Source organism: Myotis nattereri, assembly GCF_964212035.1.
Source record: "Myotis nattereri genome assembly, chromosome: 9".
Classification (NCBI taxonomy): Eukaryota; Metazoa; Chordata; class Mammalia; order Chiroptera; family Vespertilionidae; genus Myotis; species Myotis nattereri.
The window spans coordinates 43,366,117-43,393,811 of NC_138084.1; the positions used below are offsets into that span (position 1 = coordinate 43,366,117).

The window sequence follows — 27,695 nt, forward strand, 5'->3', positions numbered from 1 at the left end:
AGCCGTGGCCCTTGTCCTGCTGCTGAGATCAATCAAGACAGGGCCTGACACAGAGAGGGGGCTCAGGGCCTGGGGGCTCCTCCAGGCTGGGCAGGAGGTGGTGTGAGAAGAGGACCCAGCAAATCCCCACGGTGCCACACGGCCTGTCTGAAATTGCAGCTCTCTGCTGCTTACCCTCCCTATGTTTTGCTATAGTTCTTTTTTTAAAAAATATATTTTATTGATTTTTTTTACAGAGAGGAAGGGAGAGGGATAGAGAGTTAGAAACATCGATGAGAGAGAGAAACATCGACCAGCTGCCTCCTGCACACCCCCTACTGGGGATGTGCCCGCAACCCAGGTACATGCCCTTGACCGGAATCGAACCTGGGACCTTTCAGTCCGCAGGCCGACGCTCCATCCACTGAGCTTAGCCGGTTAGGGCTGCTATAGTTCTTAATCACTACTCATCAACTAAAATAAACTGGTCTCCACGCTAGAATGTAGGTGCCACAAGGGCAGTTCTTTGTTTTATGCTCTCGAATGCCTTAAACGTTACCTACACAGAGAAGGTGCCAAATAAGTGCCCATAAAAAAAAAAAGAAGAAGAAGAGGAGAAAGAGAAGGAGGAGGACTCATCTTCAAATGGGAGGGGCCGGCCAGTCCACCATTGGCCCGAGGCAGAGCCACCCTGGCTTCCTTCTCATCAAGTCCAAGCTCAAGGATGGATTGAAGCTAGGGAAGGGGATGGTGACCGGGCTCAGATTTTCCTCCAAGTCACCTTCAATCTGAAGAGCCATCCTCGGTCCCCAAGGAGACAGGGTGGCATCTGGACCAGTGGAGTCAGAGCTGCAGTCAACAGAGCCATTCATCTCAGGGCCTCAGCTGCTCTTAATGGACCTTCCAGGCACTGCTGAGAAAACCAGGTTAATCGTTCCCTGTGACAGCAATGAGTAGGACCAGGGCTCTCTCCAGACTTGAGAAAGGCCAGGAGAGGGCTGAGGGGTGGGGTGGAGGGGAGGAGGAGAAAAATGGTCACCTGATGAGTGCCTACCCTGTATCAAGCCCTGGTCCTTAAATGTCACCTCACTCAGTCTTCCCCACAGCCCTCAAGGCTGAGTTGATGAGCACGCTCAGGGTGAAGTGACAGCTTGCAGCTGGTTAGGGGCTGAGTCAGCCTTGGTGTTAGGGACTTGAGCTGGTATGTTCCTGGGCGTTGGGTCCCAGGCCTGCACCTTGCCAGCTCTGTGCTGCGGCCAGTTACTTCCCCCTTCAGATATCTCAGTTTCCTCATCGGCTGCCTTCTGGGACTTCTGGGAGACATGCACGTGACAGTTTGTGGCGCAGAAACTGGCTAGCAGTAGGGGCTGCTCCGGGCGTCAGAATTTGCTCCAACACTTCACCGGCCAACGTGGAGCTCACTAACTCCTGGGTGAGTGTCCTGGGTCAATGCTGTGAGGATCCCTGGGCCCCTACGTCCTCTCAGAGCTCCCTACACAGTCTGCTCGCAGCCATCGTGGCTCCTCGCAGACTGGAGTAGGAGCAGGAGCAGACTTGGGGCCCCTCCTCCCTCCGCTGCCTGATTGTGCCTGGAGCCTGCAGCCTATGCAGCCTGGAGGGCAGAGGAGATGGAGATATGGGGCCGGGGCTGGGCCATGGTGCGGGAGTGGAGTAGTGGAGGCAGGATTGGCAACCACCTCAGCCGGGGTTTGAGTCCTGAATGACATAGGACACTTTTCCTCCCTGGGCCTCAATTCCTTACTCTGTAAAACAGGGATAACAGTGGTCTCCCCCCAAGTATTTGAAAACTGTTAAGTGTCCTGTGCTGGTGAGGGTTCCTTGAGGCGGAGCCTGTGGGGGAGGGGCTGCCATGATTAGGTGACCAGATGGAAGTCCCCAAAGGAGGTCCTTGGGAAGCTCTGGCCTGTGCCATCCCAGCTCATTTCAAGAGACCCTGAAGCTGACCCCATGACCGGCAGGGAAAGTGTGTTCCTAAGTCAAGGTGTGACTTGTTAAAGAGGAACAAGGCAGGGTAAACGAGTGTATCTAGGGGAGCAGGGGTAAACTTTTCCGGGGTTTCTGTTGCCTTTCAACTCTCGCTGACACCATCCCTGGGGAAAAGGGAGGCAGCACAGCCTATGGGACAGTCCTGGCCTCTTAGGATCTCTGGGATTCACATCTCTTGCCGTCTCTAGACCAGGTCCTCAGCCAATTCAAGGACAGTCTCTCCACCTCTTGTTAGCATATGAGATGATTCATGACAAGGCTCTTTGCAAACTGTAAAGTGCTCTGCCTCTGATGGCACATCTGCATGTGTGTGGAAAGCCCTTGGGTGTGTATGCACAAGTGAGAATGTGCAGCTTGTGAGTGTGTGCACACGTGTGTGCAATGTGTGTGAGTGCGCATGTTCCCCTGGCTCCCTGTTTGGCTTGGGCTTTTCTCCTCTAAACTTGTTAAAAGTCTTTTTTTGTTTGTTTCCTCGCTGTTTCTTAGTTTACCAGAAAGGGATCGGTCCATGGTCCGGAAACCTAGCAATTGTCTCTGAGCCTACTGACTCTTCTCCCCTCCCTCCCGCCCTTGCCTCATCCTGTGGCTGTCCCTGGAGGCCAGCCGCCTGGCGCTCCGGCACGGCCTGGTCCGCAGGCTGGCGGCTCGCCCGCTCCTCTGTGCAGCCCACCTGCCACGCTTTTCCCTTCAAGGTTCTGCGCTGGCTGCTCTCACTTCATTGTCCCATTGGCTCTGTCAACATCCCAGCACCCGCTGGAGGTGCTCTTATTATTCCCATTTTACAGGCAAGGAAATGAAGTCTCGGGGAGAGGAAATGGCTTTCCCAGAGTTACCCCACCAGTGCTGGGGTTTTAACTCCTACCAAACGCCAAAAACTTTATTCTTAAACTATTGTGGCCTGCCTGGTGGGCGTGTGCTGGTGGGTGGACGGAATGGATACATGAATGATAAAAACAAATAAATAAATCACTTGCTCAATATTGAGCTGAAAGAGAAGGTTAAGTGATGTTAACAGCGGCTGTCATTTGTTAAGCACCTACCATGTGTTAAGTGCTTCACCTGAAAGCAAATGCAGCCAAGATAATTGTTATCCCCATTTTGCAATTGAGGAGGCTGAGGTTCAAAGAAGTGAAAGCATCTTGTTCAGTGTGGGACCTGGGGGGCCATTTGCCCTCCCTAGAGGAGGGGTGAGTCGGCAGAGCCTGGTGACAGGTGCCCATGGTGGCAGAGGCTGTGTGTCTACAGGGCCCTCCCCGGTGACACGCCACCCCAGCCCCTCCTGTCTAGGGGCCATTTCCCCATTTGTCTCTGAAATGAGTTTCTATTTCAGTCTGGGTTAGGGATCTGCTGTCCCAGCTCTGACTCTCCCTCTGATTGTTGGCATGTGTAGTAAGGGCAAGTGCCCTGGCCAGGGCATGTGAAGTATCCGCCTGGTCCCCCTGCCCTGTCATTAACAGCCCCCATCAGAGGGCAGGCCTGTGCACGATGCAGTTACGTGTCTATAGAGATGGCCTAGGGCAGTGGTCGGCAAACTGCGGCTCGGCAAACCACGGCTCGCGAGCCACATGTGGCTCTTTGGCCCCTTGAGTGTGGCTCTTCCACAAAATACCACGTGCGAGCGCGCATGTACAGTGCGATTGAAACTTCGTGGCCCATGCGCAGAAGTCGGTATTTTGTGGAAGAGCCACACTCAAGGGGCCAAAGACCCGCATGTAGCTCGCGAGCCGCAGTTTGCCGACCATGGGCCTAGGGACCTAGGGGCTAGTCGATCCAGTCCTCTGCTTAAAGAACAGATGGGCTCGGTGGGCTAAGTCAGGAGGAGTCGGGGCAGAGCGTAGCATCCTGGCTCCCAGTGCAGAGCTTGTTTTCATGGGCTGGAGTGGAGCGGGGGTTGTTCTGTGGCCCCAGGGAAGAGCTGACTCGCGACATCTACAAGGCAGATCTGTGCACAGAGTGAAGGGTGACATTTCTCTGTCATGCCAGTGGAATGGGAACCGGCTAGTCAGGCCAGCCTGACGTCCCCTGAGTGCTTTCCGTTGGGGATGGGGAGGCACACGTCGCACAGGAAAAAAGAAATCGCATGTTGAAATCAGAGCTAGGCTTCGACCCAGGGCCAGCATTTGCTGGCTGTGGCTTTTCAGACAAGTTATTTAACTTCTTGGAATCTCAGCGTCCCAGGCTGTAAAATGGGATAACAGAACCTACCTAACCAGCTCAGAGAGTGGGTAAAATAAGATAAGGCACGTAACATTACTTGTAGGTTCTTGGGAAATTTTAGCTCCCTTCCCTCCTCCCCTGGAGAGCCCTTCACCTGAGGCGGAGACATGCCTTTCAGCAGCAGCTAGTCTGATGGTTGAGGCAAGAGACAAAATTGGTAAGATGTTAGAATAAACCCCGCGGACTCACCAACACTTGACATTGCAGTGCGGAGTCTCATTTTTCATGTCACAAAGGGGAGATAGAGGCACAGAGAGGCTGATATTTGAGGCGCCCTGAAGTGCCTCTGCTGCAAAAAGATAAAGCAGATAATACAGTAAGACGTAAACAGTTCGCAGCCTATGTCTCCAGACCAAGCCGGAAACCTCCCTGTCAGACTCCCAGATTCACAGTGAGGTTCACATACTTTGTGCCAGGCCCCACCATGACGTTAACACAGATTTATCCTCCTGTATAATAAAGAGGTAATATGCAAATTGGCCCTCCCTCCATCACACCATCACAAGATGGCTGCGCCCACAGCAGAGGCGGGGTTCCCGTAATGAGCTGTAAGAAGTGATCAGCTGCCGAAACCGGTTTGGCTCAGTGGATAGAGCGTCGGCCTGCGGACTGAAGGGTCCCAGGTTCGATTCCGGTCAAGGGCATGTACCTGGGTTGCGCGCATATCCCCAGTAGGAGATGTGCAGGAGGCAGCTGATCGATGTTTCCCTCTCATCGATGTTTCTAACTCTCTATCTCTCTCCCTTCCTCTCTGTAAAAAATCAATAAAATATTAAAAAAAAAAAAAAAAAAAAAGAAGTGATCAGCAGGGACCTGAGGCTGCACCCTCCACCCGGCGGGGCTTAATGGGGGACCTGAGGCTGCACCCCCTGTCCAGCAAGGCTTGATGAGGGTGGGGCCAGCCAGGTCTGGATCTTGCCCAATGGGGATGGGGCCAGCTGAGTCTGGGTCTCGCGCGATTTTGAGGTGCACGTGGGTGGGCGGGGACTTGACTCTGGGTCCCGTGGCATGCCCCAGACTCTGACAGGAGGAAGATTTTCATATACATTCTACTAATTTTCTTTCATCTCTGACACTTCCATTATAGAGAAAGGGAAAATAGCAATATTAAAATGTTTCCTCTAATTAATCCCCTTTTAATGTGCACGAATCTTGTGCACCGGGCCCCTAGTCTTTACAATAAGAGCCAACAGTCATGAAATGTTAATACTGTAACCCATGGTCGATAAGCAGGGAAACTGAGACCCAGCTCATACATAACTTGCTCACGGTTACAGCTAATAGAAGCAGAGGGAGGATTCAAAACCAGGACTGCCTGACACCCATGCCTCTCCTACTTCATGGGGTACTTGTCCACAAAAGATGTCAGGCCTCAAATCAGAAATACATAAAATAAAATGGGAAAATGTGAATGACAATCTAAAAAAGCTGAAGCTATTAAGGAAATGCAAATCAAGACTGTAATATGATATCACTTTACACCGAGGAGGATGGCTATAATGAAGAAGACAGATGAAAACAAGGGTTGAGGGGGCTATGGAGAAAATGGAACTCTTACACGCTACTGGCGGGAATGGAAAATAGTGCAGCCACTTTGAAAAAGTGTCTCAGTTCCTCAAAAAGTTAAATATAGAGCTATTATATGACCCAGCAGTTCCATTCTTAGCTATATACCCAAGAAAATTGAAAATACACATTCACGCAAAAGCTTATACACAAACGTTCATGGCAGTGTTATTCATAACAGCCAAAAGGTGAAAACAACCCAGATGTGCACCAGCTGATGAACAGGTAACCAAAATATGGCCTGTCCATGCAATGGACTATTCTTCAGCCATAAAATGAAATTCTGATTCATCTTACAACATGGGTGAATCTTGAAGACATCAGGCTAAGCAAAATAAGCCAGAAATAAAATGGAAAATCCACAATAGGTAAATCCACAAATACAGAAAGTAGGTAAGTACCGTAGTTTCCACAGGATGGAGGGAGACAAGAATGAGGACTAACTGCTAATGGGTATAGGATTTCTTTTGTGGTGATGAAAATGTTCTAAAATTAGATAGTTGCAGTCTAGTAAATGTACTCAAACTCACTGAATTGTACTCTTTAAAGGGTGAATTTTATTGTAGGTGAAGTACGTCCTAATTAAAAAAAAAAAAAGTAGCATGAATATATAAGGTACTCAGAAGGTTAAGACTAACTTTGATCCTAAGGTAGGAGAGCACAGGCATTTGACTTTGAGCTTCCTAGCAGCTAAAGCAAAAAGGGAGAAGCAGCTAGGCCATGTGGCTCAGTGGTTGAGTGTCATCCTATGAACCAGAGGTCATGGTTTGATTCCCAGTCAGGGCACATGCCCAGGTTGCAGGCATGTTCCCCAGGAGGGGGCGTGCAGGAGGCAGCCGATCAATGATTCTCATCATTGATGTTTCTATTTTCTCTCCCCCTCCCTTCCTCTCTCTGATATTAAAAAAAAATACAGCCGAAACCGGTTTGGCTCAGTGGATAGAGCGTCGGCCTGCGGACTGAAAGGTCCTAGGTTCGATCCCGGTCAAGGGCATGTACCTGGGTTGCGGGCACATCCCCAGTAGGAGATGTGCAGGAGGCAGCTGATCGATGTTTCTCTCTCATCGATGTTTCTAACTCTCTATCTCTCTCCCTTCCTCTCTGTAAAAAATCAATAAAATATATTTTAAAAAATACATATTAAAAAATAAAGAGAGAAGCAGCCTCCAAGAGGAGGAAAAGTGCCAGCTCCTTAGGGAAACCAACTCTTCCAAGGCTTAGTTCTAGGGCAGGATTCTCACAAGCCTATCACACTGAATTGTCAACAACCCAAGTTCCCTGTATCTCCCACGTGAGATTCTGATGCAAGCAGTGTGGAGAACTGTGAGGCGTCTGCAGTTTACCACACTTGCACGTTAACAAGTTAGCCAGCTACGGTGTCAGGGGTGCTGGCAGAAAACCGACTCCTGGCTAGAGACAACGAACTTTGTTTTTCAGAGCGATAGGAACAGGGAGAATATAAGCATTAGCACGGGTTCCTCAAGCCCCAAGTCCCACAAGGCACTGCAAAGGAAGCCAAATAATACCTGCATGTGCAGTGAGCTGCATTACAAGAAAGAAAGCTGGACATTGGGCAGCGCGGGTATTTTATAACGGGCAGTAAGCCTGCCTGACCTTTGCCCCAGAGGAAGACACCATCTTTGTCAGACTAGACCGGTGATGGCGAACCTATGACACTAATTTTTTTGGTTGATTTTTCTTTGTTAAGTGGCATTTAAATATATAAAATAAATATCAAAAATGTAAGTCTTTGTTTTACTATGGTTGCAAATATCAAAAAATGTCTATATGTGACACGGCACCAGAGTTAAGTTAGGGTTTTTCAAAATGCTGACACGCCGAGCTCAGAAGGTTCGCCATCACTGGACTAGACAGTCAACAAACCGGCCTTTTTCTCCAGAGATAGACGCTATCACTGTCCTCCAAGGCTGTTTGCTATGCAAGCATCCTTGAAAAAATGGTCTGGAACAAGGGCAGTCTGTCTCTGCTCACAGGCCATGCAGAAATCTGAGAGACCCATGGAGAATTGTCTCCTGGCACACAGATCTAATGGTCGGGGCTGGTTTTATTTATATGATTTTTTATTATAGTAAAATATATACAGTATAACATAGCTTTTACATTTTCATTATTTTTTGGTGGTAAAATGTACATTTTTACTCACAGCTCTTCAGATACCAAACGTGTAGGGTTTTCTCCTCCTTAACACCAACCAGTTCTGACACCAGCTCTGCGAGTTAGCACAGCCCCTCCAGGTAAGGCCCAGTCCCACCAGACCCTCCCTAGTCAAGATGCCAGTTGCAAGTTCTGGGCCTCCCATACTTCTGACTGACCAGCTACATACTGGGAGCTGCCCCCAGCCCCTCCTCCGGTTCAATGATTTGCTAAAGCAGCTCACAGGACTCAGGAGAGCGCTTTATTTACTATTACCGGATTATTATAAGGGATAATAACTCAGGAACAGTAAAATGGAAGAGATGCACAGAGCAAGGGATGGGCGAAGGGGTGCAGAGCGGAGCTTCGTGCCCTCTCGGCCACACCACCTCCCGGCATTCCCATGCCCCACCCACCCAGAAGCTCTCTGAACCCTGTTGGTTAGGGTTATGAGGAGGCTTCGTTATCACGTGGGCATGATTGATTAGATCACTGGCCATTGGTGATTGAACTCAATCTCCAGCCCCTCTTCCATCCCTGGAGATGAGGGGATGGGGCTGACAGTGCCAAGACCAAATCAAGGCTTTGGCGACCAGCCACCATCCTGAAGTTCCCCCAGGGGCCTGCCAAGAGTCAGCTCATTAGAACAAGAGATGCTCCTATCACTCAGGAAATTCCAAGGGGTTTAGGAGCTCTGTGTCAGGAACCAGGGGCAAAGACAAATTATGTATATTTTTATGGCACACGTAACGTTTACCATTTAGTCCTTTCGAATGTGTAATTCAGTGACATTAAGCACATTCACAGTGTTGTGCAACCATCACCATTATCCATCTCCAGAACTTTATCTTCCCAAACTGAAACACTGTGCCCATTAAACCACTCCCTCCCTCAGCCCTAGGTAACCACTCTTCTTCTCTCTGTGTCATGACTTTGACTCTTCTGGGTACCTCGCGCAAGTGGAATCCTACAGTATTTGTCCTTTTGCATCTGGCTTATTTCACTTGCATAGTGTTTTCAAGGTTCGTCCATGGTGTAGCATGTACCGGAATTCCCTTGCTTTTTAAGGCTGAATAATATTCTGTTGTATGAGTGGATATACCAGCTTGTTGATCCATTCTTCTGTTGGTGGATAGTTAGGTTGTTTCTACCTTTTGGCTACTGTGAATAATGCCGCTGTGGACATTGGTGTATAAATATCTGTTTGAACCACTGCTTTGAATTCTTTTCAGCTGGAAGTGAAATTGCTGGATCTTATGGTAACTCTGTTTTTCTTTTTCTGAGGAACTTCCAGCTGTTTTTCACAGCAGCTGCACCATTTTACATTCCCACCAGCAGTGGACAGGGTTCCAGTTTTTCCACATCCTCTCCAATACTTGCTGTTTCCTAATTTTTTAAATAATAGCCATCCTAATGAATGTGAAGTGGTAGCTCATTGTGTTTTTGTTGTTGTTGCTATCCTCACCCAAGGATATTTTTATCATTGATTTTTTTTATTTTTTAGTGAGAATAGAAGAAAGGGAAGGAGGGAGTGAGGGAGATGGGGTGGGAGGGGATGGGGGAGAAACATTGATGTGAGAGAGACACATTGATTGGTTGCCTCCCGCATGTGCCCCAGCCAGGGCCAGGGATGGAACCTGCAACCTAGGTACATGCCCTTGACCAGGAATCAAACCCCCAACCCTTCAGTGCTGAGTCCAATGCTCTAACCATTTAGCACACCAGCCAGGGCGCATTGTGGTTTTGATTTGCATTTTCCTAATGATTAGTGACTTTGATCATCTTTCCATGTGCTTATTGGCCATTTGGATATTTCCTTTGGAGAAATGTCAATTCAGGTCGTTTGCCAGCATTTGAATTGAGTCCTGTTTATTGTTGTTGAATTGTAGCAGCTTTTTATATATTCAGAATGTTAACCCCTTATCAGATATATGCAACCCTCAACTCCCATTCTGTGGGTTGTCTTTTCATTCTGTTGATAGTGTCCTTTGGTGGACACAAGTTTTTAATTGTGATAAATTCTAATTTATCTATTTTTTTTCTGTTGTTGCCTGTGATTTTGGTGTCATTTTGGTCAGGGCTGTTTTGATTGCAAATGACAATGCAACTAGCTTGGGCAATAAAGGTACTAGATTATGTAAACAAAGGGTCCAAAGTAGTCCTACATCAGACATGGCTGGAGCCAGCACTGACAGGATGCCATCAGCACTCTCCTTTTGCATTCTTTCTACTGACTTCCTACTGGCTTCTTACGTTCTCATCCAAGATCTTTCCAGAAGCACCAGGTGTCCAGGGCCCTCACAGCTAATCATCCTGGAGGAAAGGGGAGAGAACCTTTCATCTGGTTCTACCAAAACTCCTGGAACAGACTCTAACTGGCTTCCCCCGAACCAATCACTGCTCACGGGTCTGGATGGATGCTCTGATTGATCAGCTTTGGGTCAGGTGCCCCCCTTGAATGAACAAGGTTACCAGGGAATGGGGGAGGGGGCTCCCCATAGCAAGAAATGCTTGACAGGCAAACATTCCTCTCCAGAGGGTCATGAGGTTCACCTTGAAAGGGCATTTCTCACCTTCCTCACCTTCCCGTGTGGCTCACCTTCCCGTTGGGGGCACTGGAAGAAGTAGAGGGAACCCTTTTAGTTGGTCCCTGGAGGAGGCAGCATTTCTGGAGCTGCCCTACAGCTGGGGGGAGGGCGAGCCCCGGTCAAGCTGGGTCCCAGGCAGTCAGGCAGAGCAATAGAGCGGTGGGTTTTCCTAGCCCTGGTGTATTGCAGGAGCTAAGAACATGGACTCTGGAGTTAAACTGCTTGAGTTCACAGCCCAGTAACCATTCATTCTATCTGTGCCACCTTGGGCAAGTCAGCTAACCCCTCTGTGCCTGGTGTAAAATGGAGATAAAACCAGTTCTGTCCTCTCACAGGGACTAAGTATAATATGCATCCGGCACACAGTAAGGTTCAATAATTGTATCATTATCCTGCTTGGACCTCTTTTCCAACCACATTTACTGGTGCACTGGCAGCTCCAGCTGTGTTCACCTTCCTCCAAAGCGCCTCATGCAGCCTCTGCCCTTGCTGTTCCTTCTGCCCAAAATGCCTTTGCCCCCACGTACGCTTGGCCGTTTCATGGTTGCCTCCTCCACTGAGCCTTCCCTGCCGCAGAACCGTCTCTTCGCCTGAGCCCTCTCATGTCTCTGCAGCATGATGTCTGCCTAGGATTATGGACCTTCAGGTGCATGCCCTTGTTTACAGTGAGCTCCTGAGGACAGAGCCTGGGTCTCCTTGTCGCTGAGTCCACAGCGGGAGCCTGCCAGCTGCAGATGTGGGGAGAGGGCAGTCTAGGAGCAGAAACAGCACTGACCATGGAGCAAAGGAGAACACGGCCGGTCCCAGGAACTGAAAGTGGCTCAGAGCCCTGCAGGTCACGTGGGAATGGGTGTTGAGGACAGAGAGGTCAGCAGGGCTGGTTTGCCTTGATTCTCAGGCACAGAGAAGCCATAAAATACTTGGGCAGCGGAGTGATGAGGTCAGATTTTTGCTGAGCAAATACCCCTCTGGCTGCAGAAAGGAAGTGGACTGGCCAGGGAGATAGATGGAAGACGGAGAGCGTGAGGTGGCTGCAGTCAGGCTGAGGGAGGTACGGACAACAGGCTGAGAGCATGGACAGTTTCACGGAAGGGGGCAGTAAGGATGGAGACCAAGCAGGGCTTGGTGACTGATTTGAAATGGGGCCTCAGTTTCGTCAATGTAAGAAACGTCCAAACCTGTAAGGATTTTTTTATGAGTTTATTTGAGCCAAACTGACAATAGTTGCCAGGAAGTAAAATCTCAATGGATTGAGAAAACGCTCCAGAAAATGGCTATTTTACTGTTTATCTTATACATCAGGATCAAAGGGCAGGATGTAAGGGGGTTACATGAAATTCATTGGTGATAGATTAGGGAGGCAGGAGAGAGCAAAGGGGCGGGGGACCTCTGGGATTGGATACATATAAAACGAGCAAACACATACTTTTATTTTTTATCTTACAAAATATAAAATGCTTAGACGCATTGGTGGGTATAGGATAGTTAATAGTCAACAATTAGCACAATAACAATGAGGGTGCTTGTGATCTCTGTTCTGGTGAAGTGGTTTTGCCCTTGGGAGTCTGGAAAAATAAGGAAATGACCCTGACATTCCAAAGGCCTGTTACCCTCCGTGCAAAAAGATAATAGCCAGCTTAGGTAAAGATTGACCTTTGTCAGGGACGATCCCGGCCTAGGACGTGACTGCCCGCCATGACCTGCTTTTAGTTAGAAAGCTTTCATTTCAGACCATCCTATGTGGTTACTTGAGGTCTCTGAGTTTGTAAGGCCGCCATGCAGGCCTCCCCTGAGCTCCCCTGTGAACCCTTTTTCATCCTCACTTTTCCCACCAGGGAAATGGCAATGAGCAGGCCTTGCCCCACTGGCTTCTCCCGGGAGATTGGAAGATGCCAGGGACCTGGCACTGACCACGTTAAACAGTTACATATCTCCCATGTAGTCCCATGTTCTCCCCCAGCCCGTCTCCCACACAGGTAGGACCCAGTCAAGCACAAGGCCAGCCACTGAGGAGGCTGGGTCTTCTGCAAGCCCCAGGGACCAGAGCCAGGCCTCCCCACCAGCCCCGCCCTGGCTGAGCTGTGCTGATAGGACATCGGACTCCGTTGGGCAGGGTGGAGCCCAGGCTACTCCACCAGAGAAGGGACCAGCCCACACCCACAGTTCCCTGGAGCAGGTGGCACGTGGTTCCTTCCTGTTTGTCCTCCTCAGCCATGCCTTGTGGAGACACGGACCGATGTGGGAGGGGAGTACGCCTTGGGAACAATGCTGAACACAAGGGACAGGCCAGGGACAGGCTGTGCTGTAGGAGCTCCAGTCACCACCTGGGTGTCCTCAGGAATCGGGAACCCAGCTGCCCGGCAGCAGGGCCAGGTCTGGGACCCAAGCATTCTGTCTTCTACAGCTGACACCCCTTGGCCAGATCGCTGTGTTTATATCCCAGGAGCCCAATGCCTCTCCTCTCTGAGCTCTGGTTTCCCCAGCTGCAAGCTGGTGTGGAGAAGGAGAGGGGAGAACTCCGGAAGCTCTGAGGGCTCCCTCCCTAGTCGGAGATGGGAGGGCCTGCATGGGCCTGGCAGTAGGAGCAAGTCATCCTTCCAGACTCCTCCAAATCCCCATGTACCAAAGCCAGGCCCTTCCTTCCCCAGGAGAGGGGCAGACTGGAGAAACAGGCTTGGGAATGGGGTCCAAGGCAGGAGCCCCGAGGGGCTCACTAAAGGGCTATAGGCCATCCTCTTGTCTGTTCTGGACCCTGGATACCCTCCGTGACCTGAGGATTTGAATAGGGCATCTCTGAGAAGCCACGCCTCCTCCCAATCTGTCTTTCTAGCACTCTGGCTGCCAGGGCTGTGGAGGGGTGTGTAGAAGAGGGATGAAAGGTTGCTATGAACCTGGCATTCGGGGCCCCTGATTGGGCCCGATCCCCAGCCCAGACTGGAGCCTCTCTGTTCCAGGGGAGGGCCCCACTTCAGACCCTACTGTCTCTGACCCGGATTATAACCACATCTAATCTGTCCTCCATGCAGCAGCACATGGGATCCCTAAACCTCAAAGTTTGATCACACCTCTGCCCTGCTTTACAAGCCATGAAGGGCTCCTTGGCTGGCACACACAATGCAGATGCCAAATGGGTGGCCTGGCATGTGAGGCCCATCCGGACCTGGCTCTGATGACCTATAAACACAAACACTTGCAGAACCCCCATGCCCTCCCATCTCCAGCAGCTCTCCCTGCCAGGAACACTCTCCACCTCCTTGTCCACACTCCACCAAAGAATCACCTCCTCCAGGGAGCCTTCCTTGATATCCCAGGCAGGGACAGAGGCCTCCTCTGTCTTCCCAAAGGTCCCTGAGAAGCCTCAGCAGGGGGTCCTGTGTTCTTAACACACTCTCCACATGCAACAGCACACTCTTCTTCCCAGGAACCACCGTGTCACTGCTGACCTCTCACACTACACTCTGAGCCAGGCAGTTGCCCCAGCCACCCTCCGATGCCTATAAAACCCTGCTCCTTCCGGGGGGAGGTTGGGGGTTAATGGGGGGGATGAGGACACATTTGTAATACCTTAACTAATAATAATAAAAAAACAAAACAAAAAAAAACCCTGCTCCTTCCACACCACATGGAGTTGGCTACAAATGGGGCCCCAGTCCCCCATGGCTGATGTTTGAGGGTGAGGATTTGGGGCTTGGTGGAAGGCGGTCAGCTGACTGGAAGACCACTGAGTGACTGGGGCCTTGGTAACACTCTACGCTTTTGGCAGCCTCAGTTTCCTCTTCCAAAAATGGTGAGAGACCATGCTGCCCTTCTCGCCACCCCACCCCCACAGGACCCAAGCAGGGGACGAGACAGGACGGAGGCAAAGGGCTTTGTCCTCAGATTGGGAAATGGTCATGGCCCCCTGGCCTCATGCCTGGTTTATGGGCTCCACCACCAGGATCCCTCGCTGGACATCAGCACTAGAATTGCCCAGTGGGAATGAAGATCCACTGATGAGTAGCCTTGGGGCGGTCTCTGTGGTGTCCTGAGGCTTGGTGGCTCAGAGGCAGGCCAGACTAGGGGAAAAGCATTGCCGAGGGACAGATCTCAGGGGTTCATGCGACAAAGCATGTCTCCCATGGAGCCTTCTCAAGGTGGAATGTGGTGGCCTCGGAGGGAAGGCGTGAGCTCCCTATCATGGGAAGTATGCAAGCAGAGGCCAGACAAGTCCTGTCAAAGAGGATTCAGGGGGCCTCCTTCTCTCAGAGGTTGGGGAGAACTCTGGTCAGATGCTCTTGAGGCCTCTCTGGCCCTGAGGCTCCAGAGCTAGAGTCCTGTCATTGACATCTGGACGTTGGGGTCCAGCTTGGTCTATTTCTTCCAGGTCAGCTTGGGTGCTGGCAATGGTGAGCAGGGCCAAGGCAGGGGGCTGTCTTTCATGGGAGAGGAGCGGTTCTCAGGCTTCCTCCACACCCAAACCTTTCCTGTAAGAGCCATGACAAAGCTGCCTACCGTTGGGGCCTCATTGTGTGAAACCCTCAAGCAGAGTTGGTGGTCTGCCCTCTGGAGGGTCAGGGGCTGGGGTACCCAGGAAGGCTCAGGGGTGCTTTATTTCCCCCTTAACAAGTCCTCCCTGTCATCATCCAAGACAAAGGTTTTTTACAATCTTATTGATCCAGGCAGCACCAAGGACAGAGCCACATGGCTCATCTGTGCAGACTGGGTTCCCTCCTTCAACATTTCCCTGCGCTTCTTGGGAGCTGGCACCTGTGCTGGTCTCTGGGGCCCCAGGGACAAAGCAGACCTTGTACCCAGTTCCTAAGAGAATTACAGAATGGAGGGAGTGTGACTGACATGATCCTTGGACTGGTCTTTTCTCCCCTATCTCCTGGCCACCATTTCTGTGTCCTTTCTCAGGCCACTGTGTTCCTGAGAGGCAGGTGGCATGGTGGGTTTACTGGACACTTTGGGCAAGTTCCTAATTTCTCTGGCCTCTGATTTCCCACAGGGAATTGTCACTCTCTTCCTGGGTACAGGCTTTATCCTTATTCAGACCTGCATCCTAGTCCTGGCCCACCACTGACTCGCTGTGCCACCCTGGGCAAGTCATCAGCCTTCTCTAAGCCTGTTTCCTCGTCTCTAAAATTGGGACAGCCCTAGCCGGTTTGGCTCAGTGGATAGAGCGTCAGCCTGCAGACTGAAGGGTCCCAGGTTCGATTCTGGCCAAGGGCACATGCCCAGGTTGTGGGTTCGATCCCCAGTGGGGGTCATGTAGGAGGCAGCCAATCAATGATTCTCTTTCATCATTGATATTCCTATCTCTCTCTCCCTCTCCCTTCCTCTCTGAAATCAATAAAAATATATTTAAAAAAAAATAAAATTGGGACAATAGCCCTAACCGGTTTGGCTCAGTGGATTAGAGCATCGGCCTGTGGACTGAAGGGTCCCAGGTTCAATTCCGGTCAAGGGCATGTACCTTGGTTGCGGGCACATCCCCAGTAGGGAGTGTGCAGGAGGCAGCTGATCAATGTTTCTCTCTCATTGATGTTTCTGACTCTGTATCCTTCTCCCTTCCTCTGTAAAAAATCAATAAAATATATTTTAAAAATAAAATAAAATAAAAAATAAAATTGGGACAATACAACTCACCACACAGGGTTGTTGTAAGAGCAAATGAGATCCTGCAATAAAAGCAGTTAGCTCAGTGGCTGGAACCTGCCGAGTAGCCAAGACTGTAGCAGTGAAGCAGCTCAGGAAAGGGAGGCTCGGAGAGGTGGGGTGACCTCCCGGGTCACACAGCAAGCAGGAGGTGAATTGGGACAGGCACCCAGCTTTCCAGCTTTCCAGTTTCCTGCCCGGGACCGATGGAGATGACACAGTGGTTACTCTGGGAGCTGTTGGGGGCATTAGGCTTGACCTCACAGTCCCTCGGTCCCCGCCTGCCCCTCTGCTGGTGGCCTCCAGGTACATGGTCAGTTCTAGCCTCCCCTACAGGAATGTTAGGGTTCAGGGCCCAAAGCTGTGAATATATGCTGCGGGGAGAGGAGAGGGAAGCATGGGGGTGCAGGTCTACAGGCAGGACTCCTGATCTCACGTGACAGAACCTCACGTGACAGGTCGAATGGACTGAGACACCACCCACAGGTCCATGGAAGGCGAAGCTTCAGGCACAGCTGGACAGGGCGCCCAGGAACCTGTGCATCTCCAGCTCTCAACTCTGCCATCCTTGGTTTACCTCGGACGGTGTCTGCAGAGCGGGGGACCGTGCCCGGCACAGTTCACCCGGTGCCAGCAGCTCCAGGCTCACTTCCTACCAGCTTTGCAAACCCAGTGGGACATCTGCCTCCTTCCCAGTGTTCCAGCAAAAGCTCCAGAATTGACGGAGTCACCCAGTGGAGGCCTCCCATCCACCCCTGAGCCAGTGGTGGGGCCTGAGGAGCCCCCTCTTCCCTCATTGGCAGGCCTGGGTCACAGGCCCACCACGCCCAGATCCTCAAGACTCCAGGCAAGGAAGGAGGGGGTCCCGCAAAGGAACAACAGGAGGTGGGGCCCTAATCATCAGCGGGGGGCTGGGAATTGGGTGGGAAGAAACTGCTGAGGAGAGGGATGGCTGCCAGCAGGGCAGGCCAGGCGGCTGGACCTGGGCCACCTCCTCCCAGCCGACTGGAGCCTGGCTATCTGGGAGGATGGGCGGGTCCTGAAGACACCAAAGGAGGCTGTCGGCCAACTGCACTGCTTGCAGCTAAATGGCTGGCTCTTTCTTAAAGAGAGACCCAAGTGATACATCTCCACAGGGAAAAAACGGAACATCCTGGGGGGTCCAGGCAAAGAACAGAGACCCTCCCACACCAGCTCCCGGGAAAAGGGATTTATGGGAGGGTCTTGGGATCTCCCAGAGCCCTGGGTGGGAGGACCTGCCGCCCCAAGGGCATGACTAGTTAGACCAGGCACCACAGACTCTCCCTCTTCTGTCACTGCTGCCTTCTGAGCCCTGTTTCTCTTTCTCTCTCTCTCTCTCTCTCTCTCTCTCTCTCTCTCTCTCTCTCTCTCATCTATCTCTATCTCTATCTCTGTCTCCCAAGGCCACTTGTGACTTCTCAGCCCTGGGCTCACCAGGGCCATCACGGTGTCTGGCCTCCTCATCTCATTTCCAAGGCAGAACTGTTGCTGACTTTGCCAACCTCAGCTTCCTCATCCGTAGCGTGGCGATGGGCATTGTGAAGAGGAAATGAGATGTGGCTTGAAAAGCATTTTGCACAGAGCTCGGTGCACAGTCCATGCCCAGATTGTGGTGGGGATGACGTGAGCTCAGTGATGGACAGCTGGGCCTGGCACATAGGAGAGGCGCGGGAGAAGCCAGTTCCCTCTTTGCTCAGCCCGTAGAGGCTGGAGAGAAACCAAAGGAAGCAGCTCGGGCCCCAAATTCCCCAGAGCTGCAGCTTCCCCTTCCCTGCACTCAAAATGGTTGTTTCGGTTCCCGCTTTAATTCTTGTTGAAACAGAGGTGAGGAGGGGAAGTGGGAAAGAGAAGAGAAATCAGCTTTCCTGCCCTCCCTGTGCCCTCCTCCTGCCAGGTTTGCCTGCTTTTGTGGTCAGCCTGCTACCACAGCTGAGACCAAAACTCCAAAAGGGGGTGGCTCGGCCCCTGCCCACTGTCTTCTGGGTGCCAGAGAGATACTGGCCTCGGGAGCCTGGCCTCAGGCCGGCCTGAGGTGGACTTCAGGGGGCTGGATGCTGCCTGGGGCAGGGATGGGTTGGTGACTGGAGGACAGAGGACGTGATCACCCTGTCCGAGAGGCACCGTGATTCGCCCTGTCCATCAGCCAGAGATGCAGGGTCATCGAGGGTAGGCAGCCCGTGCCAGGTCACACAGCAGTTGGTGGTGGATCCCGGCTTGTCTGACTCCTCAGGGGAAGGAAGCTGAGTCTTGCCCCCGCCATCCTGTGCCTTTGCTGCTAGATTCACAGGCCAGGGGCTGGGCAAGGGGGATTCCGGGCTAGTTTCCCAGCAGCCAGGCCAGCCAAGGTTGGGAGGCCTCTTCCCACATCCAGCCTGGTCTGGGCTGGTTCCTGGCTGGCTGGCAGGCGTGACTCAGGCTTCCAGCTCCTGCCCCTGGCCAGCAGGCCTCCTCATCCCTTCCAGATATGAGGTCCTTGGGGCAGGGGCAGAGGAAGAAGGGAGGCTGCTAGGTCATCTGCAAGGTGTCCTGAGACCATAAGATCCAAGCAGCCCAAGGCGCTCCAACCCTTGTCAGCGCTTCCTTACGTCTAAACTGAATTGCTTCTGCAGCATACACTGACCCGTGGTTGTTGCCGGAATTGTAAAAAGGTTGTCCCTTCTGTGGGGTGAGAGAATGCATTCAGTGTTTCTGCTAATAGTACCTGGAGGGGGAAGGTGTCTGGCAGAGCACATGGGCGGAGCAGCTTGCACATGGCGGAGCGGCTGGGAAGCCAGGTGGGGAAGGCTGAGGCTGGGCAGTGGCACTGGGGCTCTGCTTGGGGGTTTTATGATGGGCCAGCGCCCTCAGGCCTCCCCTCTGGTCCCTCTTTGCTCACTCCTCCCATGCTCTGGCTGCAATATTTACCCTTCATTTCCCACATAAGGTAGGCCCAATCCCCACCGCAGTGCCTCCCGCCTGGGATGTCTCTTCACTTTTCCAAGTCCAAGTCCCCTTGGCCCTTTAAGGCCCAGCAACAGACATGTCTTCTCCAGGGGCCCTTCCAGGTCCCTCCCTCCCAGGTGTACCTATGAGCCCTAACACCTGAGCTCTCCCCGCAGGTGGCAGGAACTGAGTCCCAAGCCCTGCCCTGAGGCTGACACCCCCAGGAAGCCCTTGGAGCCGCTCCCATTCTTGGGACACACCCTGGTGGGTGTGACCACAGGAGTTCCGCGGAGAACTGGCTGCTGGACTGAAGGCCAGGCCTCCTTGACCTTCTGGATCCCAGCCCAGCTCAAATCAGGCCAGGAGATCCATGCTTCTAATCTGCACAAGCAGCCTCCTAGCAGACCTGAGAATGCAGTAGGTGTTCAATTCATGCACGACGGACCAAGTGTTTACCGGCAATTCAAACCTGAATGTTCTCAGTTTGGTTTAAACTTTTGGCCCTGACTTGGTTCCTCACTCTGCTGGCCTGTAAAATGGGTTCGAGGGTGAGGTTGGTGCTTATACTGTGCAGAATAAAAGGGTTCTTTCTCCCTCTGGCAGCTCATCCTCACCGCCTGCTGGTGGCCATTATGACCACATTCTACCAAGAAGGCCAGAATCACACAGTGAATAGGGGCCAAGATAGAGCAAGAATCTGGGCCCACAGCTTTGAGTCCTGTTTTGGCAGCAAGGAGGAGTCGGGGGAGGACTAGCACAGGCAGGGAGAACCTCACTCAGGTGAGTTCTCAGAGGCATCACTTCTAACCCCACAGCCCATACCTATCACTCCCGGTGAGCTCCGGGCTGGCTAAAGGGGAAATGTGGGAATATCTGATGGCAGATAGTAGGTGTGCAATAAATGCTTTTGGAGAAAAGGAAGAGATCTAAAAAGGGAGGGAGAGGGTGCATAAGTGGATAGCCACATAGAGGACTGGGCACGTCAGCGAATGAGCTATTCAATAAATGGAGAACAAGGTGGGGGTGGTGGGTGGAGGAGTGAGTGCCTGGGAAGATGGCTCTGGGTGTAACAGCTGAAGGAGGAGTCGGAAGCTCTTTAGTCACTAACCTGTCCATTTGACAGATGAGAAGACTGAGAAGAGGCTGAGGAGAAAAGCAGCTGCTGAGTCCATAGGGCTGACCTTTGATCAGCAGCCTCTGGTCTCCCTACTCCCCGCTCTCTCTCTACTCCTCATCACCCTCTTTCCTCCGCCGGGGTGGGGGAGGGTTCCGGGAAGGAGACCTTTCCTCGACCTCCTTGCTCCTCTTAGGCCCAGTTTCCGCCAGACCTTGGTGTTAGGGGTGTTAGGGAGGGGGTGTCCCCCACAGGGGCTATTTCAGTCCGAGACAGCCCTGCCAGGAAACAGAGGAAGCTGCCCGCCCATCAGAGGTGTCACAGCCTGGGCTGAGGGTGTGGAGCCTCATGTCTGGCTTCCCCTTGCTCCAACACACTCAGGGCCACCACGGCGCTTCAGGGACAGGAGGCTGCATGTGAGTGTTGGTGCATCTCGGGGCCGTGGGCCAGTGTGGAGTGGGGCTGGGGTCGGACACAGGCACTGTGACTTTGGGCAGGCAGGCTGGGCTTAGCACTGACCTAAAGGAGGTCCACAGAGTTGGGGGTGCCCAGAGGAAGGGACCCTATGCAGCTGGGGGATCGGCAAAGGAAGAAGCACCCTGGCCGGTGAGCTCAGTTGGTTGAGCATCTTCCCGTGCACCCAGAGGTCACCAGTTCGATTCCAGTCTTGGGTTCAGTTCCTGGGAGGCAACTGATCAATGTTCTCTCAGATCGATGTTTCTCTCTCTCTCTCTCTCTCTCTCTCTCTCTCTCTCTCTCTCTCTCTCTCCCTTGTTCCCTCTCTAAAATCAGTGAAAACGTATTTTTAAAAAAAGGAAAGGAAGAAGCAAGATTGGATGTGGAGCTTGATGGACACAGGGTTTTGAGGAACAGAGATGGGGCGAATGGCACTTTGTGTGAAGGGAACAGTAAAGATGGGCGGCTGGGGAGGAAGCCTGGCTTGCTGGCCGTCTCCGTGTCTTGGGAACAGTGTGGTGGAGGGGCAGCGCTGAGGGCCTGGGGTACTTCAGCTGAGGCTCGAAGGCTCAGCAGAGGCTTGACTGTCAGGACAGGGGGTCGAGCTTTTCCCCAAAGGACAGAAGTGGCTGGGGTCTGAGCTGGTCTGGGCCTCAGGGTCTAAGAATGGGTAACAGATATGATGGCTGTGGGGAACCAATGTCGCTGCTGCCTGGAGGCAGGGTCTCCTCTCTCTCTCTCTCTCTCTCTCTCTCTCTCTCTCTCTCTCTCTCTCTCTCAACCAGCTCCTGCCAGGACTGGGAGAACAGCTCACCCCTCCTACGTCCTGGGAAGGCAGAATGGATGCGGGAGGCAGGTGACGGCCAGGCCTGGAGCAGACCTGAAGGTTTGCCCTGGATCCTCTCGTGCAGTACTGCATCCTACACCAAAGTCAGAGGGGTCTCTGGGGTGTGTCTGAGGGTGACAGGCCCCTCAAAGAAGGGTTCAGGGGCACAGCATGGTTCCTTCCACCAGCTTCCTCCTCCTCCCTAGGACCCTCTGCCCCAGCAGGCTGCTCTCCTCTCAGGCCCTGCCTGCTCCACCTTCCTCCCCACCTGGGAACTCCCCAAGCGTCCTCACACCCCGCTCCACCCAGGGCAACCCCCCTCGACCATCAGGGACTTGCTCCATCCTTCATCCTCTGAAAAGTCTCTTCCACCCTATGGATCGCACTGGTCTCGCCCCTCAAACTAGTCCATATACTGGGTAGGGCAAAAACAGGTTTACAGTTGTTATTCTAGATAATAAGACAATAACTAATAAATAAAAATATAAGAGTAAACCATTTATTCTTGTAAATGTACCTTTGCCGCACCCTGTATAAGTAAAGGTAAATGTGCATATGTATTTCTGTATCTGTATCTACCTACCTTCGTCTGCATCTATATACTGTGTCCTCATGCACCCAGCAGGCACAAGTACTCATTAAGTGCCTGGCATGCAGAAACCAGAAAATGAATGCATGAATGAAAGAACGGCCTGAACAATGAGTGAAGAGGCGAATGGATAAACTGTACTAATCTTGCCTTCCTGGCTACAGTAGGGGTATCGCCAAGCCTCCTCCTTGGCCTCCCCCTTGTGCCTAACTGGTGAGCTGGGCACCCAGCACTCCTAACTCATGGGATGACATCGACAAGAATCTTAGGTGACTTAAGGTGATATGGCACGTGATATAACAGACTGGAGAATCCAAACATCATCGTTTTGCAGTTGCCCAGAATCTGGGTAAAATATTTTCATAAAAATCAAATTTTAAATTGGGCCCTAGCCGGTTTGGCTCAGTGGATAGAGCGTCGGCCTGCGGACTGAAGGGTCCCAGGTTCGATTCCGGCCAAGGGCACATGCTTACGTTGCGGGCTCAATCCCCAGCTGGGGGCATGCAGGAGGCAGCCAATCAATGATTCTCTCTCATCATTGATGTTTCTATCTCTCTCTCCCTCTTCCTTCCTCTCTGAAATCAATAAAGAAATATATTATTTTTAAAAATCAAATTTTAAGTTGGAAGAAATTAGTGTGGGGAGTTACGTTTTGCTCTATTATAACTTTTTATTTTTTTTATATATTTTATTGATTTTTTACAGAGAGAAAGGGAGAGAGATAGAGAGTTAGAAACATCGATGAGAGAGAAACATCGATCAGCTGCCTCCTGCACATCTCCCACTGGGGATATGCCCGCAACCCAGGCACATGCCCTTGACCGGAATCGAACCCGGGACCCCTCAGTCCGCAGGCCGACGCTCTATCCACTGAGCCAAACCGGTTTCGGCTGCTCTATTATAACTTTTTAAAATCTCATAACTTTACTTAGCAGGTATATCCACATTAGGTATACCAATTGCCCTGTGCCAAGCACTGATCTTCACAGCAGCACTATGAGGCAGGTACTATATTACCCCATTTTATAGACGGGGAAACGGAGGCATGGAGGTTGAGTAAGGAGCCTCAGGCCACACAGCTCACACGTGGCAGAGCTGGGATTTGAACCTGGGCATCTGGACCAGAGCCCATGTACTCAGCCTCAACCCTCTAGCACCCTCTGAGTGCATTTGCAGGACTTTGTATTTTTTCTGGGCCTCAGTTTCTCCCATCTGTAACATAGAGAGAGGGGAGGATTTGACTCACTATCTCAATGGCAGGTCCACGGAGTTAAGTAGTGAATTCTCTGTGGACACCAGTAAATGTGAAAATGCCAATTGAGAAGTGAGCAACAAGAAGTCACTCATCCACCAGGGGCAGGTCCTCCAGGCATCTGTGCTACCGGCTCCCCCAAACGCCAGCCTGAAGGGATGAGTGGAGGGATCAGGTGTAGGATAAAACAGCAAGGCATGGTGTTTATTAAGCACCTGCTGCATGTCAGGCCCAGCATCCATCTTTCTGATGAGGACATAGGCCCAGAAAAGGTAAGTGGAAACCCTGGGTTGAACAGCATGGCAGAAAGGAAGGCAGGATTTGAACCAAGCCTCCTGATTCTCTGAAGCTGGTCTTGGAACCTCTACATCCCATGTCCATGGGCTACACCAAGATGCCTCCTGAGTCAGGTGGTTGGGCTCAGGCTCCAACCCCACTTGGGCTCTGCCTCCAACTCACTAAGATTAAGAGGCCACTTCCCCGACTGCGTCTGGATTCCCCTTCTGTTAAGGAAGCTGTTGATGCGGTTGCTCCCTCTGCCGTCTGCCTTCAGGAAAGCTGTTTTCACTGCAGCCACCAGAGGGCGCTGTGGCTCTGCCAGACCAGCCTTTGTGGCCTTACGTCAAGTGGAAGGAGACTTGGGGAACTCCTAAATCACCTCCTTCCCTCATTTTACAGATAAGAAAACTGCAGCCAGAAGAAGGACCCTGGCTTTGGAAGGTGGAGCCCAGGCCGAGGAGGTAGATGCTGTCCTTGGTCGGCTCACGGTGCGTGAATATTTTGTTCATGTTGATTCATTAAGCGTTACCACGGCCCTCTGTCCTTGAGCCTGGGGCTGGGCTCAGACAGACCTGGCACTTCTCAGGAGATTCCCAATCTGTGAAGGAGAGTCAAACAGGCAGGCCCACCAGGACCACCATCTCCGAACTCCAGGTGCCCGGGGAAGCCCTGGAGAGCATGATTTAGTGCCTCTAACCTCGTAACATCCTGAGAAGTAACATAGAGAAGTAACATTCCCCCATTTTTCAGATAGGAAAGCTGGCACTCAGAGAAGGTTTATCAATAGCTCAAGGTCACATAGCCAGTAAGCTGGGATTCAAATCAAAGTCCATCCATCTCCAGTTATAGAAGCGAGACATTTGACTCAGATTTGGAAGGATGACAGGAAGTTCAGCCCTAGCTGGTTTGGCTCAGTGGATAGAGTGTCAGCCTTTGGACTGAAGGGTCCCAGGTTCGATTCCGGTCAAGGGCACATGCCTGGGTTGTGGGCCCAATCCCCAGTAGGGGGCCTGCAGGAGGCAGCCAATCAATGATTCTCTCTCATCACTGATCTCTCTCTCTCCCCCCCCCTCCCCCTCCCTCTCCCTTCCTCTCTGAAATCAATTAAAAAATATATATTTACTAAAAATAAAAGTTCACCAGAAAGTCTGGTGAGAAATGGATATTATAAATAGAAATTACTCCTGGCTGGGTAGCTCAGTTGGTTAGAGCATCATCCTGATACACCAAGGCTGTGGGTTCAATCCCCGGTCAGGGCACGTGTAGGAATCAACCTGTTTCTCTCTTGTGTTCCAGGTTTTGTGAGGGCTGAGTGGGGTCTCTGTGGGGTGGTATCAGAGATGGTTCGGGTGGGGAGAGGGACAAGGACCTACTGGGTGGTCAGTGAATGTGGTCACTGACAGATTGTGTTGCTTCCGCAGCCTCTCCAGATGTAGGAAGCCCCGTCAGGCAGCCATGGAGTGGCACAACGACACAAGCCAGGCTCTGGGCTCACCGCCGACCACCTGTGTCTACCGAGAGAACTTCAAGCGGCTACTGCTGCCCCCCGTGTACTCCGTGGTGCTGGCGGCTGGCCTGCCGCTGAATATCTGTGTCATCGTCCAGATCTGCTCGTCCCGCCGGGCCCTGACGCGCTCGGCCGTGTACACCCTGAACCTGGCCCTGGCTGACCTGCTGTACGCCTGCTCCCTGCCCCTGCTCATCTACAACTATGCCCGAGGTGACCACTGGCCCTTCGGCGACCTCACCTGCCGCCTGGTGCGCTTCCTCTTCTATGCCAACCTCCACGGCAGCATCCTCTTCCTCACCTGCATCAGCTTCCAGCGCTACCTGGGCATCTGCTACCCTCTGGCCCCCTGGCACAAGCGTGGGGGCCGCCGGGCTGCCTGGATAGTGTGTGGAGCCGTGTGGCTGGCTGTGACAACCCAGTGCCTGCCCACAGCCTTCTTTGCCGCCACAGGCATCCAGCGTAACCGCACTGTCTGTTACGACCTGAGCTCGCCTGCCCTGGCCACCCGATACTTGCCCTATGGCATGGCGCTCACAGTCATCGGCTTCCTGCTGCCCTTCGCCGCCCTGCTGGCCTGCTACTACCGTCTGGCCCGCCGTCTGTGCCGCCAGGATGGCCCCGCAGGGCCTGTGGCCCAGGAGCGGCGTGGCAAGGCAGCCCGCATGGCTGTGGTGGTGGCAGCCGTCTTTGCCATCAGCTTCCTGCCTTTCCACATCACCAAGACAGCCTACCTGGCGGTGCGCTCTACGCCGGGTGTCTCCTGCCCCGTGCTGGAGGCCTTTGCAGCCGCCTACAAAGGCACGCGGCCCTTCGCCAGTGCCAACAGCGTGCTGGATCCCATCCTCTTCTACTTCACCCAAAAGAAGTTCCGCCAGCGGCCACATGAACTGTTCCAGAAACTCACAGCCAAGTGGCAGAGGCAGGGGCGCTGAGCCCCTGGGGCAGGACAGACCCCAATATCTCAGCAACAGCTATTTATTGAGCCCGTTTTTGGACCAGGCCTTGTGGGCAGACACAGGGCAGCCTGAGCCTGGCCCTGCGGAAGGTCCCGTGAGCCATGGAGAGGTGGAGAAGCCATGTTGAGCTGCTCACACAAATATATGTGACATGTACTGTAATTGAGGAGTATGCTGCCTGCTTTGGAGTCACTCATAAGGGAGTGAGGGAAGATGGGGGTGGGGAGGAGTGAGAGCTTCTGGGAAGAGGCATTTGAGCTGGGTTTTGAGGGATGAATATGAGCGGGGTATGATGTTCCATTCATTCAGCAAACCTTTACTGGCACGGTGTGTTCAGGCCTGGGTTGGTTGTGGGCCCCAAAGGAACCAGACCCATACAGGCTCCCAACTGCTGGAAGTATTGACGCAGTGACGTCAAGGCTGTGACTGAGGGAAGCGTGGCTGCGGGGACGGGACGGAGTGCTCGGAGGATGCCCATGACCCAGATCAAGAAGTCAGGAGAGATCTTTTTGGGGGGAGGGGGGAGGAAGGGGAGCATCTGAACCAGATGTTAAAGGCTGTTGGGAGCTCTGCCAGCGGAAGAGGGGAGCATGTTAGTACAGCCTGGGCCAGCCCTATGCTAGGCCTGGCCTGGGGCAGACAGGCAGGGAGCTGGGGTGGGCAGCACGTGGCCTCCTGTGTGTGAAAGCAGAAAACATAAGCGCTGTCTTATGGCCACTCCCCAGACAACCAGTGGCAGGAGGGGGCTCAGCAGGAGAAATCAGGGAGTGCTTCTTAGAAGAGGTGGAGCCTGAGGTGGGGAGGAGGCTCCTGGTGAAGGCACTGTGCATGCAAAACCCACAGGCAGAGATGCGCTGCACTTGGAGGTAAAGCAAGTGAGCTTCAACTCAGCCCAGGGGTTGGGTGTGTGAGGAGTAGGGTGTTAAGAAAAGAAGCTGGGTGAGACCAGAGCATTAAATGCCAGGAAGAGCCCCAGACCCCACTTACCCTCCACCCACCTCTTCCAGACCCAGGGTACCCACCAGGCCCCTCCAAGGAGGGGAAGTGGCCCTTGGACATTGTTTTTTTTTAATCTTTGTTACCCACAGCCCAAACAAACCCCTTTACTCAGATTCCATCCTGATAGTAGACCTGGGTGGAGGCAGGCGGGGTCCTGACCTGGGGTGGAACCCTCCACCTGGTGGGAGCGAGGAGTCCACAGGGTCGGGAGACATCCGGGAAGGGTTTTTGGAAAAGGTGCAAAGCCTGGGGCGTGGTTACCTCACCTTTGGCTGGAATCTGAGGGGGTGGATGGGATTTTTGAAGAAGAAAGTAAGAAGGGAGCTGAATAGAGTCCTAGAACACCAACATTCGGGGACTGGCGAGGAGGAGGAGGAGGAGCCAGGAAAGTGGCGGTAGAGGGGGGCGGGGCGTGTCTCTGAACTATGGTGATGTGATGAGGCAGTGGAGCCGGGTGAGGGAGGGAGGGGCTGGAGGAAGGAAGTTTAAGTGACCGACGGAGGAGTAAAGAAGGGAGGGTTCTGAGGAGACCAGGCTCAGGGAAGGCCAGCAACTGAGGACAGGGCGGGGGTGCACAGGACCAAGACAGGGGAGCCTGGGAGTCAGGGACCAGGGCTTGATTT

General features: G+C 52.6%; 1 protein-coding gene across 1 annotated transcript; it reads left to right on the forward strand.

Annotated features, from left to right (window-relative positions):
* Positions 1-1,309: 1,309 nt before the first annotated feature.
* On the forward strand, positions 1,310-26,233 carry P2RY6 (pyrimidinergic receptor P2Y6). Its single transcript, XM_081098712.1, has 3 exons — positions 1,310-1,411; positions 24,007-24,095; positions 25,029-26,233. Exons 2-3 carry the CDS (start codon positions 24,073-24,075, stop codon positions 26,047-26,049), a joined length of 1,044 nt encoding a protein of 347 aa, XP_080954838.1. The 5' UTR covers positions 1,310-1,411; positions 24,007-24,072; the 3' UTR covers positions 26,050-26,233.
* The last annotated feature ends 1,462 nt before the right edge of the window (positions 26,234-27,695 follow it).